This window comes from Centruroides vittatus, unplaced genomic scaffold (genome assembly GCF_030686945.1).
Source record: "Centruroides vittatus isolate TY-2023 unplaced genomic scaffold, ASM3068694v2 contig_89, whole genome shotgun sequence".
Lineage (NCBI taxonomy): Eukaryota > Metazoa > Arthropoda > Arachnida > Scorpiones > Buthidae > Centruroides > Centruroides vittatus.
In genome coordinates this window covers 961,091-977,702 of record NW_027122580.1, presented here as the reverse complement: position 1 = coordinate 977,702, position 16,612 = coordinate 961,091, and the positions used below count along the sequence as shown (strand labels likewise).

At 33.8% G+C, this 16,612-nt stretch overlaps 1 protein-coding gene across 2 annotated transcripts in view; it reads right to left on the bottom strand.

Moving 5' to 3' along the window:
* Snr1 (SWI/SNF related, matrix associated, actin dependent regulator of chromatin, subfamily b, member 1) overlaps nucleotides 1-16,612 on the bottom strand; it is a 34,213-nt gene that overhangs the window by 8,802 nt on the left and 8,799 nt on the right. For both annotated transcript variants that reach the window (XM_067280679.1, XM_067280680.1), the window contains exon 2: nucleotides 476-581. In XM_067280679.1, the coding sequence (XP_067136780.1) occupies nucleotides 476-581 (106 nt within the window). The remainder of the gene's footprint in view (nucleotides 1-475; nucleotides 582-16,612) is intronic.

Below are 16,612 nucleotides of genomic sequence, written 5' to 3'. Positions count from 1 at the left end.
GTATTCTCTTGCCACTGACACATCAAATAATTGTATAGCATACAATACTAATGTAAAGTAACTTCCACAAAAGTAAGAAACATAACAATTAAAGAAATTTATACATAAATAAGAACAAAATCACATTAAAGAAAATAAAAGCAACATCAACACTAAAAAACATACAAAAAAAGGCTTGATTACAATATCTAAGATTTATTTAAGTGGAAGAAACAGTTAGAAACACAAAATCTTAGCAACTTGCTTAAATTTTACATTATGTTTTCTTTTATTGATCAAGTAACTTAATTAGACAATTTATAAAACCTTGGTGACCGGACCGTGGCTCCCATATACTATCCATTATATAAAATACCAGTTTTGATAGAGAATGCAGCAGCTCTCAAATTTCTGATAGGCAATACATAGCTCCTGTCATCACAAAGCTTGGCCAGTCCTGGTATATAAAATGAATTCATTAAAATTTAATTGTTACCTAGAGAGGCAATTTTCTTTCTTTCATCCACAGTGACCAATCGTCTCCACAGAGAAGGATATCTTTTATATAAGGATCCACGAAACATTCTTAAATAATTCCCCACCTTAAAATGTAAAAATTAATATTTGTTGAATTTTGAGTATCAAAAACTGTTTTTATATTAAACATATTGTTAAACATCAAATTTTATTAATTGAACTAAAACTGCTGGATTATATTAAGTTAATTATACAAATTTTTATGGAAATTTACAGGAAATCATGGTTTCTTATATTGATAGCATTAAGGAATGATAAATTTTAATTAATTAAATTAAAATATATTCAAACTCTTGTTTATATTGAAATTAAAACTGCACCTCTAAATCTATATTTTCCACAATTGCTGTGAAATATATCAACAAAGCTAAAACATTTGTGGATCTGTAATACTAGGATAACGTATTTCTTAACTAAGTTTTTTCAAGTTGTACCAACTGGATAGTGTGTAATGGCATTTTAATTAGAAAAAATATATCTGATTATGCATATTTATAACTTTAAAATTTCACATGAAATTATGTCCTAAATCTTTGGATTTTAAATTACAATAAAATTTACGGTATAATGTTTATGAAACTTAAAAGTGAAAAATTATTTTCTAACTCTTAAATCTGCATAAATCAAATACACATTTTTTACTAGTTAAAATATTATTATTCATCATCCAGTTAGTACAAATCAAAAACAATTTGATTAAGAAATATTACAGATCCAAAACACTGGTTAAGGTATCAAGAAGTAATGAAGTAATGCATTGTTTTTGTTCTACTAATGTTGTACTACATATTTACATTTGTCATGTAAATATGGAGTATGCAGGATGCATAGATACACTGACATGTAAGCAATGCACAACATACAACGCATAGTAATGAATGCAGCGTGAAGACACGAGAAATACACGTTATAAATAAACAAGAAATTAATGTGAATAAATGAATGAATTCGTGAGAAATACACATTTTTTTACTGTCTGTGCTCGACGTACATATTAGCATTTCGTGCTTTCTAGTTACACTATTCATGTATACAGGATGTCCTTTCATACTGAATTGGTCATACTACTTTGTAATTAACTTTTTTCCATATCAAATTGTTTTCAAGATAGGAATGCTAACTTCTGAATTTTATTGCTAGGGGCATTACAAGTTGTTGTCTCATAGCATATAGTCACTTTATTATAATTATACCTCACATTCATAACTTTAGCTATCCGCATTCATCACTTATCTGGGTATATAAGAATCTTACTATGCACTCTGTATATATGGAGAGTTACTTCACAGATTGATAGGCATTTTTACTTTGTAATTAATCACTTGGCTACATTTGTTTGTTCTTATGAAAACATCCATTGGTCTTCTGAAAACTAGAAAATGAGAATCAATTCATTTATGAAAACAGATGACACATGATTTTGTAAAGCATAAGTCCTATTAAAAATTTAAAAGAATACATTTATCAGCAGTAAACAAGAATTATTTGCCAACAGTTATGAAAGAGTCAAAGTTTTGGAATACACATTATTCACAACATATGATCTGAGAAAAAAGAATTAGCTCGAATCATAGATTTTCTCAAACCTCATAGTAAACGGCCTAGGCTTAAAAAAGCTCTGGTTTTGTCATTAAGAGAACAATAATGTAACTTGGATATATTTTCTTCATGTTTCAATCAGTGTAGAATGTGATGTTACCTGATTACAGTATATAGGAAAATTTTCTTGTCAATTTGCATTTATACCATTACATCTTTGTCATATTGGCTGTACTCTGTAATCAAAATCTAAGAATTAACCACCTGCTAGTGAAATTGCCAAGTCAATAACATGTTAAATTTAGCAAAAAATTTCTGTTTTTTACCAAAAGAAAATTAACCATTTCTCAAGAACTATGCATTCCTATATTCCACTTTTCCAGCACTCTTACACTGCTGCAAAAACTATTTGGCAACAAAATAACATCCTGTGTTTAATATGCAATGTTTGATGTCGCTCATCACTCAATAGAGTTGCTACTTGTGCCATAATTATCAGTTTTAACAGAAAAACAACATCCTTTAGAATTATGGATTATGGAAAATAAATTTATTCTAACATAAATTTGCACAATTTAGTTTTCAATATACGTTTTGCATGTAACAGTAATGCAATCATATTTTCAGTGGCAGTGACAATCTGACAATGAAATTATTTAATAGATGTTAATTTTATTTTATGCTGTGAGGCACACCACAGGGATTCCCTAGAATTTGCACCCCATTCAATAAGTTTTTGAATTGAAAATTTTTATTAATCTCTTGATAGGGTTTTTTGTTCCAGATGTTGAAATTTCAGTAAAAATGTCTTCTGGGCACAACTGGTCTTATAGGAATTCTCATCATATAGCTTTTCATAAAAATTAAATTAGTACATCAGCAATTCTTGTAAGAAACATTTATACAATTACTTTATTAATTTGGTTAGAATTTTTAACCCAAACGAGCAATTATTTATTGTGACATCATCATAATGCCAGGCTGTAATTTTTAATCATATTTTTCATTTATTTAATTTAAAATATATACTCTCCATTTCAAATTACTAGTGGCTTGTCCCTGTACAGTACATCATATTTTTCCTTTAACAATAGAGTCATGACAGTCATCTATTAACTGCTTTCAAGAGAAAAGATTTGAATTGAAATAACAACTTCTGGTTTGGATCTGAAGTTCATATAAATTGGGCCTCATGCCACTATCTACGGTTTCTATATCTGGTCTCGGATTTCATCTATAACTGTTCTCGAGATTAAGGAAAGGCAGGCAGACAGACGGCAGTGGAAATTTATAGTCTACAACCTTTTCAAACTGCAGCTTGATTAGCCAAAAAGCTAGACATCCTATGCTTCAAATTATATCCTAAGAACCCCCTCATTTTAAGTCATTGATATATTTAACATTTCTCAGTAACTCCTATAATTTCATTTCCATATTTATGGCTAATTCTGGTACAGTACAATTGAAATTTACACAGGATTGCATTTCTAATATATATATATATATATATAGATAAATAACAATTGCACAAATTAAGTTCAATTATCTTATTGACATGCATTAAAATTTAGGAAGTATGTTCTGTAAATGTATAGTCATAACCATAGCATTTTCAATACTTTTTTATTATAATTTATAATACAAACCTCAACCTCATTGTTCATTTCAAATAAAAACAACAATTAAATTTAAATATTTACGTTTGCTGAAAAATTTAATCAAGAATCTATCTATCTCCTTTTCAGCACTATTTAAATCAATTAATAAATAAACACACCTGATTTATATTCGCTGAGCTTATTGTTTTATTCCAAACGTTTTCAGCCTACTATAATAGGCCATCTTCGGGCTTTACATTTTTGTTCGAACGGTAACATTCAAATTTATTTGAATTTGCACTTTAAATTAACGGATTAACATACTCTCAAAATGCATTGCAAATTAACAAAAGACAAAAACATATAGTAAAAAGTAAAAATAAATAATCAAATACAATAACTGAATAATAACAAAAAATTTACATCCAAATTAATTAAGTGTGAATACTAATTCCTATAAACTGCCTAAATCCAGCCCATATTTTTATGGATTATCAAAACCCATACTCTTTTCGATTTTGTACTTCCAAGCCGATGGTAATGCATTTGCATCTTTTGAGTTTAAGCATCTGTCCCTCATTTTACCTTTGTAAATTTCTATTTTTTTCCATTTCCATCGTGATGGATGATGAATGTCCTGTTTTAACTATCTTTGCCTCATTCCATTTGACTACCGCTCCGTCCGCCTGCACCATACTCGCCAAAATCGTGCTGTTGAGTCCCCTTACTCACACTATATTTATGTTCCTTTACCCGTACTTTGAGGCTTCTTCTTGTCACTCCTACATATTCTTTATCAATTCCTAATTGTTGGTTCTCATGCGGTATGCTGTATACACCTGCTTGTTCCTCCATTCTAATTTTGTCTATCATTTCTTAATAGTCTATAAATATTGGGTGCTCGTTTGTAAATTATGTTTGTGTTTTTGTATTTTCCCAATTCTTTCACCACCTTCCTTGTTTGCTCATTGTATATGAACTTGTTGAAAGTTATGGTGCCGTTATTTGTTGCCGTTGTACCTTTTTGTTTACTGTAACTCTCGAATGTTACCATTTCGAACAAAAAATGTAAAGCCTAAAGATGGCCTATTATAGTAGGCTGAAAACGTTCGGAATAAAACAATAAGCTCAGCGAATATAAATCAGGTGTGTTTATTTATTAATTGATTTAATCAAGAATATTTAAAAAATTAACATTTGCATGTTTTGTAACTTGTTATTTGTGTAAGTTTTTATTTTTCTTTTAAAAATTCTTAACAATGCAAAATACTGCAATAGGAAAACCTCAAAGAAACTGTGATGAGATTGTAAGTGCAAAGTATGAAATTATTCTGATTAGACTTTCTCTTTATTCAATCGAATATAAGTAAACATATACAGGTACAGTACCCTCACATTCTTCTTCACACTTACATAGAGTTTATTGTTATTTTTCTTATATAGGCTAAAAAGTCTCTCGAGAGAGACAGTGCCGTAACGTGGCAAGAGAGTTTGTGTACGTCTGGGAAAGTGAAAGCTATGCCACCGGGAGCTACACACTCCCGGAAGGGTCACCCATGGCAGAAAGATTTCAGTGGAGACGTCAGACAAAACCCATTTCAAAAGGTCCACACATGACCTTTTCAACTAAATTGTGATCCGAGAAAGCAACGGGAAACTACTTGGATTATTCTTCTCTTGAAAACTTCACGATAGCAAGCAAAATAAACCATGCCCCGAGTCTCGGCATCCCTTAAATGAGACGGGTGCTAAAAATCTCCGAGCTTGCGTCGAAGAATTCTGTAAAAATAACTACATGGAACGTCAGAAGCCTACTACAAACAGGAAAACTAGCCAACGTTTTACAAGAAATGGAGTGCATCAACATCAACATACTTGGTCTAAGTGAAACCAAATGGCCTGGAACAAAGAAGTTCACATAAAACGACCACCACGTCTTCTGTTCAGGAGGAGAAGAGAACACCAAGCAGACATACGGTGTCGCTTTCACTGTCCACAAACAACTGGCCAACAAAGTCACCAGTTTCACCCCAATATCGGAACGAATTGCATTACTACAGTTAGCAGGCAATAAGATCAACCTGAACTTGCTCCAGGTCTACGCACCAACAGCGGACAAAGACGATCAAGAAATTGAATTGTTCTATGACCAGCTAATCAACACTTTAAAGCTGTTAAAGAAGCATGACATTACAGTCATCCTTGGTGACTTTAATGCCAAAGTCGGCCAAGGAAAGCTACAAAACATAGTCCGAGAACATGGCTTGGGGACACGGAATGAATGGGGCGACAGACTCATCCAGTTTTGCCAAGAAGCAAAATTTAGCATTGCCAAAACTTGGTTCAAACTACCACCTCGACGACTATACACCTGGACCTCACCACAAGACTCTGACAACAATATCGCCAAGAACCAAATTGACTACATCTTAATCAACACCAGATATAAATCAAGTGTCCTCAAGGTAAAAACATACCCTGGAGCTGATATATCATCAGATCATAACCCAGTAACAGCAACACTACGCCTTAAACTACGATCAGTAAAATGCACAAGCACAACAAAAAGAATCGATCTGGAAAAGCTGAAGAACAACACCATCAGGCAACGATTACAGCTTCATCTCAACACTACAATCCAATCGATCGAAGCAGCAACAACAGACGTGCAAGCATTCGGGCATTCACTTAAACAGTGCATCAATGAAACAGCAGAAACCCTGCTAGGACATCAGGCACTAAAAAAGAAACAACGGTGGATGACCCAGCACATTCTAGATCTAATGGATGAGCGAAGAACATTCAAAAGCAACAACAACCAGAAAAAATACAAAGAAATACAACAAAAGATCAAACAAGAAATCCGAAAGGCGAAGGAAAAATGGATAAAGAGCAGTGTGCAGAAATCGAAGACCTAATCAAGAAAAATGATAACTTTAACTTGCACAAGAAGCTCAGAGAAGCTGGAAGCATCTACAAACTGGCTCCTATCCCAAGCTTATATATGGACAATCATCAACCTATATTAAGCAAACGAGCCAAACTCGACACATGGAAGAACTATATATGCAATCTGTTTGGCACCAACAGAAAACCAGCAGAAACACAACAACAAGTGCAGGAAGACAATCTCCACATACTAACGTCTGAAGTGGAACATGCCATCTGAAGAGCAAAGCCAGACAAGGCCTGTGGACCTGACCAGATTCACGTGGAACTGCTGAAGCAACTAGACTACAACAACATCCAGCAACTAACGAAATGGTTCAATCAAATCTACAACAATAACATTATACCATCTGACTGGCTTCAACCAATCTTTGTGGCCCTACCAAAAAAGGCTACCAGCCGAAAATGCGAAGACTACAGGCTGATCAGTCTAATGAGCCAGGTGCTAAAAGACTTCCTCAAGGTGATTCAGCAAAGAATACGATGCAAATGCAAAAATGCACTAAGAAACACACAGTTTGGCTTCTGCAGGGGACTAGGCACCAGAGAGGCAATTTTCTACTTACAAATATTGCTACAGATGTGCTATGAACACCAAAAAGAAGTATACATATGTTTTATTGACTATGAGAAAGCCTTCAACTCAGTAGACCACGACCTCCTAATTGACCAACTGAGAAAACTTGGGCTTGAAAACAACGATATCAACTTTATCACAACTCTCTACTGGAATCAAACAGCCCAGCTCCGCTATGACGACGACCTGACAGACCCAATACCAATACAAAAAGGCATCCGGCAAGGCTGCCCATTATCTCCCATTCTTTTCAACATCTATTCGGAAATGATTTTTGACCAAACACTGGCCGACAAGAACATTGGCATAAAAGTTAACGGACAATACATCAATAACTTAAGATATGCCGACGACACAGCACTAATAGCGGATTCCGAACAAGATTTACAGACCATCTTGAATGAAGTGGACACAGAAAGCCAAGCATGGGAGCTACGAATCAACAAAAAGAAAACAAAGGTGATGAAGGTCAGCAGGACTCCAAGCGAAATCACAATCAAATTAAAAAACGAAAAGTTGGAGCAAGTACACCGCTTCAAGTATCTCTGAGTACTCATTGATGACCAGCTGAACCACGAGGCCGAAATCAAGAGCAGAATCGAACAAGCCAGGCACGCATTCACCAAATGGAAAACATTCCATTTGGTGAATGCGTGCCTGGCGAACATTACCGACAGAAGCTTGAACATCATGCTCAAATTACACACATTGAAATGCTACATCTGGCCAATCCTGCTCTATGGTGTAGAAACATGGACTCTAACATCAGCCACTACAAAAAAGCTACAGGCCTTCGAAATGTGGCTCTACCGAAGAATGCTGAAAATCCCGTGGACGGGCAAAATAATCAATGCACAGGTCCTGCAGAACATGCACACAGACCAGGACCTGATCAGAACCATCATCAGCAGGAAATGCAAATACCTAGGCCACATCACTAGGAACCACCAAAAATACCGTTTACTGCCACTCATCCTGGAGGGCAGGATTGAAGGCAAGAAACGTCCAGGCAGACCGAAAATGGCCTGGCTAGACAACATCAACACCTGGCTTCACATGACAACAAAACAAATTCTACACACAGTGCAAAACAGAGAACTATATCAATATGAAGTTGCAAATGCCATTCGGCAGCATTAAAGAAGAAGAAGGAGGCTAAAAAGTTAAACAACATAAAATTTGCAAGCTTTTGTCATTTTTAAATTTTTTTTTTTAAATTTAAAAATGACAAAAGCTTGCAAATTTTTTCAATTTTTTTTTTAAATTTTTACTCAAATTAATATTAGACTTGAGATTTGGAGGTAATAAATTTCAAATTGAATTTTGACCCACCTTCAGGAAAATCTTTGCTGTTACTGATAAGATCTATTATTTGATTTATTATGTCAATTAGGCATTACAAAAATTAAACTGAAAAGTACTTCACAACAGTCAGATATGTAGTTGTATCCAAAAGCAAAAACTAAATATCCTAATTAAAGTATCTTTTTTCCCAGCAGAAACTAATTAACTCATCAACATGATATCAGAGTTCACTTTTATGCCACTAGTTCTATCTGCAAATATCATGCAGCTATAATTGGCTTGCAATTTCATATCAACCTTATGTTATGTCAGGTGCATGAAGGAATATGATGTTATGGATTAAGAACAAATGGAGTGAAAAAATTAAATTTTCCCTAATCAGAACAAATCTCACTGCAGGTGTTCTGACATGAAAAATTAGATATAAAATTATTTGTTATTTGGGAAATAGTAGTGACCATTTTCTATAAACTTAAAAACCATAAAGAAAAAAAAATCTAAAAAGAAGTGACATGTATTTTAATTTCACGTACAGGAGAGACAATGAGCCATATGAATAAAAATAGAAGCAAAACCTCATACTTATGAACATGAAGCAAATGCTTTTGAATCATGGTTTTGCTTTAGTAATAACTATTCCATATAAATAAAAGTAATCATTTTCTGTTAATGTTTAACCATGGCTAAAGTAATTAATCTAAGGAAGACAAAACATTGTAAACTTCATTCCTCTCCACAAGGCATTATTTTAATTTGAAGGCATTTCAAGGCATTATTTTAGTTTGAAAAAAAAGTGATGAAAGGTTAGCATTAATAATTTTTTGGAGTGATGACTGAATCATGCAGTGGTGCTCTAACTTCTTTACAAAAAGATGAATATATGTTTAAGATATTTAGTTGATCTTGAATTCAAAAAAGGCTTAGGAGAAGAACTTTGTATAGAGCAGTCAACAGTGTCATGAACTGTGAATAATGTTATGGAGAAAATATTAGCTCAGGCTGATCATTGGATAAAATTTCCTACAACAGATCATTCTGTCATGGAAGCAAACCAACTAGGCAAAATAAATACCACTTTCCAACTGCAATTGATGTGATTGACTGCAACTGCACTCACGTAGGAATAGAAAAACCTAGACGTCATGGTGATGAATACATTAATCATAAAGGAAAACCCACATTAAACATATAAGCTACTTGTGATGCCAGATGCATGTCTCATTTAATAAATTGCAAAATTTGGATATAGGCCTATACACTAATTAACAAAGGCCAACACATACAGGATTAATATGTATTAAATACAGCTGATAAAATACAACATAGAATTAAACCTGTCATAACCTGCACGTCGAGAACCTTTTACTCGTTTACCAGAAGCATTTGATCAGAAGTATAAGGTAATCATTATTCATACCAAACAGAAGAATTGCTTTGCTTCTGCCTTCTGCTCAAAGCATTTGTTTTACTTATGCTTATTAGAATTTCTTTCATTTTTATTCATACAGGCCAATGTGTCTTGATATATAGAAGAAACATGACAAAATTGCTAGATAAGGAAATCACAGAATGTAGAAAGGATGTTTAACAATATAGTTTTTAGTGAAGAAGCCATTAAGAAAGAAATACCATCACGAGGCAAAGTTCAATTATTAAACGAAACTCATCAGAGAATATCAGAAGAGCTAAATGGTCAATATTTTAAAGAAAAAAATAATGCCAATTGCTTGTCTTTATTCAATATAATAGTTAACAAGAAAAAACTATAAGATGAGAAGGGGTAAATGCTAAACGAAAAATTTTGTTATTAATCATTTAAAATTTTTGTTATATCTTTTTTCCATGAAAGCAAATTTCATTTCTATATTACTATTTAACAACTATAGCAATTTAAGTTATTTAAAAGTCAAATACTTTAAATTAGGGGTTCTTAACCTTTTTCTTCCATTGACCCCCAAATAGAAAAATATCCCTTAAAATTTTTCTGTTATTTCCCAAGATTTTGTGTAATACATTAATTAAGCAAATTATTATATCAATTAATGAATTTCCCACATAACTGTTATTATTATTTGAAAATTATATAAAATTCTCAAAGAAATACAATAAATATCTGATTTTTCAATTCAACTTCAATTGACCTCTTGAGTTCCATTGCCTTCCAGTGCCTTTAGTCTCGAGATTTTGTGTTGTACTCGAATTGACGTCGTCGAACTCACTCGTGTTACTATGACTCACATAATTGGTAGTCTCGAGTCACACCCATCGAGCAAACTCGTACTCACTCGGTTACGGGCGTAGTAAAGCACGATGGGATTATTTACAACGCATCTGGGTTTGCAACTATAATGATTCGACCAATCAACTTAACTGTAACAAGTTGTAAACAAATCAACGTGAATTAGTTTACACATGTTACAGTTAAAAGTTTTGTCTTACAGCAATATAGTATGCAGAAAGAAAATGGAAAACCCAAGATTTTATTTTAAAAATAAGAGAAGAACAAAAAGAAATATTAGTAACGTATATAGAAAATAATAAGAAAATGAACAGTGGAAAATTTGACAACAAACTTACAAGAAAAAGACAATTAGATTTGTGGAGAGAATTAGTTGAAAAATTGATTGCTGTGTTGGAGCTAAACATCTGTTGTGTAATGGAAAAAGTATTTTAATTTAATCCTTTCTTCATTGATCTATTTCATAAATTGTTTTGTCTATTGAGATTATTTATTAATCAGAACTTAACATTTCTGATTAATAAATAATCTTAATATAGTGTCTATGCTCTTAGTAAATTATATGTATAAATTATTATCATTTTAATTCTTTTTTTCGACGAATGAGATACTTCTTATTCTTAGAAAAATATGCTGTATAATTTAATCAATTATGGGGGGCACTGTCGAGTAACTGTTGTTGCTGGCAACTTTTTACCAGAGAAATTCTTAACATTATTTTATAGTAAACTATTGAGTTTTTTTTTTTACTTAATTAGCCACCGAAGTTGGTATGTCCTTGCTTTTGTGTCATTCTGTGCTATTGCTAGTTCTACTTTTCTAGAAATGTTTCCACGTACTCCCCGGGAGTGTTAAATCACACCCAAAAAGAATGGAAGGGAATTAAACATCATCGTTCACCGAGTGATCCCGGTGCAAAATACCCAAAATTAGAACATTATTTTAAGAGACAATCTCCTCCAGACTCAGATAAGGAAGAAATGTCATCCTTATGGCAATATTTGGAGACTACTTTGAGTGCAGTAATGATGCAGTTGAAGTGTATCGAAAAAAGACTCGCCAATTTGGAAATGGCTAACCAGTCAACATTGTCTTTGGTAAGGGAACTGGAAATTGACTTTTCAAAAATGTGTTTGCTATTAGATAAAGTGGAACAGCAACAACAATTACCTTTGAACGACATTGGTGAATTACACTCCTTTGCCTACGATAGACAAGTCAATGCTTCCAACAGAAGCAATTTAATGTTGTTTAATTATAGTATTCCGCACAAGTTAGACACGAAGGATCATATTGTTAATTTATTATCTAAGGAATTGGATACGGCTGATCTATTGGGGCATAATATTGTCGGTATTTCCCATTTGCGGGGTAAAGCTCAGGAATTCTATTGTATCCAGTTATCGTCCTGGAAATGTCGAAATTATTTATTGCAAAAGTTTTGAATGAAAACTCAACAAGAAGGTAGGGCAAGACCGGTGAAGTTTAGATTGGCGACGGATCTTTCGTTTAATTCGCGAGTTTGCCGTAAAAACCTGGTAACTTTTTTAAAATACTACCGGGAAGCTGGTTGTGTTTTTTTGCGAGATGATGTATTGTATGTTGACGATAAGAGATTTACGTATTCCATCTCGGGCCAGCGATTAATAGAAGTTCCTGTCTCTTTTTTATTTTGAATTTTCCTCCCCGTAAGAGTGAAGGTTTGGCGAGACTTTCAACTTTGTCGTGTCTGGTCCAGTCTAGTGCGGGATGTTGTTCGAACTCGTTGCTTTTTTGGAATTGCTGTGGATTTAGCAACAAGCGCTCACTGTTGGATTATATGATTAAAAGACCAGATTTAATTTGTTTGGCCCTGGTTGCAACCTGGATGGTTTCTATAGAAGGTGATTTTCTTGCTAAGTCTCTTCCAGTTAACTGGAAGTATTTTATGATTTCAGTTGAAAAACCATTGGGCCTGGGCAGGCCCCACGGTGGAATTTTGTTCTTTTTTGATGAAGCTAGAGGGCAATTTGAGTTACTGGAAACTTACCCTGATTTGATGGTGATTGGTTTATCACATTACTCGGCTTCCGAAACTAGGAGTATCTTTCATTCTCCTCAATGGTCGTAGTAAGGGAGATTTTCCAGGTGAATTAACTTTTTTGTCAAAAGTGGGTAGCTCAGTTATAGACTTTATAGTCATTTCTCAGAATCTAGTTCACAAGATCAAATTCCTTTGTGTTGGTTCTCTCTCATCTTCTGACCATTTTCCAGTGGAATTACAGTTATCGACCAGAAACACAATTTCCTTTGTTGATGGGCCTCATTCCATCAAGACTCATTTTGTTTGGAATGATTCTAAAATAGAATGTTTTGGTGATGCAGTATTGCAGAGTTTCCAGAATATAAACTTTGATTCTGAGTCCATTGATGATTTCTATGGTTTAATTATATCCGAGCTATGCTCTATAGCAAGGAGTCTAAATGCGTTAATTGAAGGAGCCGAACCTTATAGGAGGACTCGTTCCCCTTGGTTTGATAGGTCTTGCTACATCCAGAAGCGAGTGAGGAATATTGCCCTGGGCAAGTTTCACAGATCAAATAGTCAGGCTGATTTGTCTTCCTTTTTAAATTTGAAACAACAATATAATTCATTTATTAGGGCAAAAAAGAGGAAGTTTTTTTGTAATTATGCATTTCAATTGGCTGGGATTAGGTACTCTAAGACCTTTTGGAATCGGGTGAATTGTTTTCGCCGGGTCAGAAGTATACCAGACCAAGAGATTTTTTTGACCAATCGGTTTAATTATTATCAACAGTTATTTAGTCTAAATATGTCGAATTTACCTCTGATCCCGTCACTACCGATGACGCCTCATGTTGTTGATCCTACCTTAGACCTTCCTGTCTCTGATTCAGAGGTGAATACAGCGATTCAAAAGATGCGAATTCGCTCAGCTCCCAGGGTGGACAGTGTTTCTCCGTCTTTAATTGCTTACTCTAGGGCTACTTTGGTTCCTTACTTGGTCAAGTTATTTAATCAGGTTTATGACACTGCTAAAATTCCGGATTCGTGGTTGGAAGTAAAGATAAAAGTTATTCATAAAAAAGGTCCAACAGATGAGCCCACAAATTTTTGACCAATATAGCTGTTACCTGTAGTTCGGAAAATTTTTACATCAATTTTGTCTAATAGATTGGGTATTTGGTTAAAAGAGCGGAATTTGATTCAACCAGTGCAATTCGCTTTCCAACCTCGAAAGAGTACTTTGAGCAATATTCTAATTCTTCACTCCATTATTTGTAGGCAACTTTCAAAGAAAAAACAACGTTTACTTGCAGCCTTTATAGACTGACTACGAAAAAGCCTTTGACAGTGTTGTTTTGAAGATTTTGTTATCCAAATTAAAGATGCTTGGGATCTCTGATAAGTTTACTGATATAATTCAATGTTTATTTTCAGGACTGAAAGCAAGGATTTCCACTAGTACTGGGTTTATTGATGTTTTTTCATTAGAAAAAGGTTTACTCCAGGGTGATTCTTTAAGTCCATTATTGTTTATTTGCTACGTTAATGATATGGTACAAGTTTTTGATGATTTAAGCAAAGATTCCATTTCTCTGGGTGATTACGAAGCACATTTACTCCAATTTGCCGACAATACAGTAGTGTTATCCACTACCCCGATCTATTTACAAAGGAAATTGGACAGGTTATATAATTATTCTTCTACTTTGGGTTTACGTATTAATTTATTCAAGTCGAAAATAATAATTTTTAGACACGGTGGAAGGCTGAGAAAGGCCGATAAGTTTTTCTTAAATGGAAGAGGAATCAGTATTGTTAATGAAGTTATATATTTGGGGATTCGTTTCTTGGCTACTGGCTCATTCCAAAATTACATATCTTACGTGAAAGGCAAAGCATTTTCTAAAATAAATGTTGTAATAGATATTTTGAGACTGGTTAAGAACAGTCACATGGCTTTGTGTAAGAAACTTGCAGCTTCTCTATTTACTTCAAGTTGGTCTTACGGTCTGCCCTTTTGAGAGCCTTTTTGTTTTGAAGACATTGACTATAGAACTGATGTTCTTTCATTGTCTTTTTATCCTTGAGAGGTCGATCCCATCGTATGCAATTAGATCTGAATTGGGCCTCGGAAACGTTTGTTAAATTAACCTTAAATTTTCTGAGGAACATAATCTCTGATCCATCATCCTTGGAATGTGAGGCTTATTCTACCTTGAAGAAGTTTTCATCAACCAGATCACTGAAATATAGTTGGTTCACTAAACTGGAGAGTCTATTTAATAGAATAGGTATCTCACTCTCCTCAATAGATTCATCCCCAAACGTTTTGAAATATTATACAAATACAATTCTACAAGAGTTTGACAACCTTTTCTTGACAGAAGAAGGTGACAGGGTCCTTAAGGCTAAGTACCATCCATGGTACCCAGAAATATTAGATAACAATCAATGTTTTTACATTTATTATCAGCAGTTACCGTTTATTATTAAAAAAATGATCATTCAGATTTGGCTAAATAAGTTTTGTTTAACATGGAAACATTTGTGTATTGATCTACGTTCTCCAGATACGTGTTCGTATTGTAAGAAAGAAAATGCGACCTTAAATCACTACATGTTTGACTGTGAGGATCTTGAATATTTGCATTTATCAACACTTTCTAATAATGATCTCTGTATTAATAATGTTATTTGTAAAGATCTAGCAGATAGAATTCATGGACTATTCTCTATCGACGACTCAGTCGAAACCATTTGGTGTAAATACAATTTATTAACTAAAGTAATTAATGTAACCCCTCCTCCTAAAAAGTAATTTTATGTATGGAGTTTTTAAAATAAATAAATAATTTAATCAATTATGAATTAAAATTTTTTTTAGTGTTGATTTGACACGAAAAAAAATGGCATCTACTCATGGTAGAAAAATTCGTTGCCTTCTTAAACAACTCTTTCAGCTCTTTCTAATGCTTTGATTGTGATCAGAATAGCATATCTGTCAGCCATTTTCACTTTTGTGTACAGATCTCGCATGCTCAACTCAAAATGAGTAGGAACTCGCATGGTGAGATGGGAAAGCACGAGTTATAATTCGAGACTACCAATTTGACGTCAGTGTGTGAGATGGCACAACGTGACACCTTCAACACAAAAAACTCAAGACTAAAGGCTCAGGAGTTTATATTGACCCTGTTGAGAATCCTTGAATTAAATATTCAGCAATGTTCAATTTAATTAATGACTTGAAACTGTGTCGCACTTGATTCTTGTTGACTACGAACACAATATAGTGCTTACGACGATCACTTGGCTTTTTTTCTCCCTGTTATTTAGTTGAGACAAGCCTTACGTGCGTATGTAGCTCATTTCGGGCCTAATATGCCCTTCTTCAGTCAACTAAATATTAAGACGATGACACTTTACAACAAATGTTTCAGGCAATGGCACTTTACAACTAATGTTAAGTACGTTGGTTTCAAAAACTTTTTAACTTTAAAACCAACGTACTTAACATTAGTTGTAAAGTGCCATTGCCTGAAACATTTGTTGTAAAGTGTCATCGTCTTAATATTTAGTTGACTGAAGAGGGGCATATTAGGCCCGAAATGAGCTACATACGCACGTAAGGCTTGTCTCAACTAAATAACAGGGAGAAGAAAAGCCAAGTGATCGTCGTAAGCACTATATTGTGTTCGTAGTCAACAAATGTTCAATTTACAAATGCTTTTTATACTAATTCTTCAGAATGGTCCATATCTGTGCATCTAGAGTTGACTTCTCTCGTTTCTTATTGGCAATTTGGTGTTTAGTTCTTATAAATTTCTAATTTATTCATCTTATGAAATTAAATCATGTCAGAACTATCTATCAGAGTTACA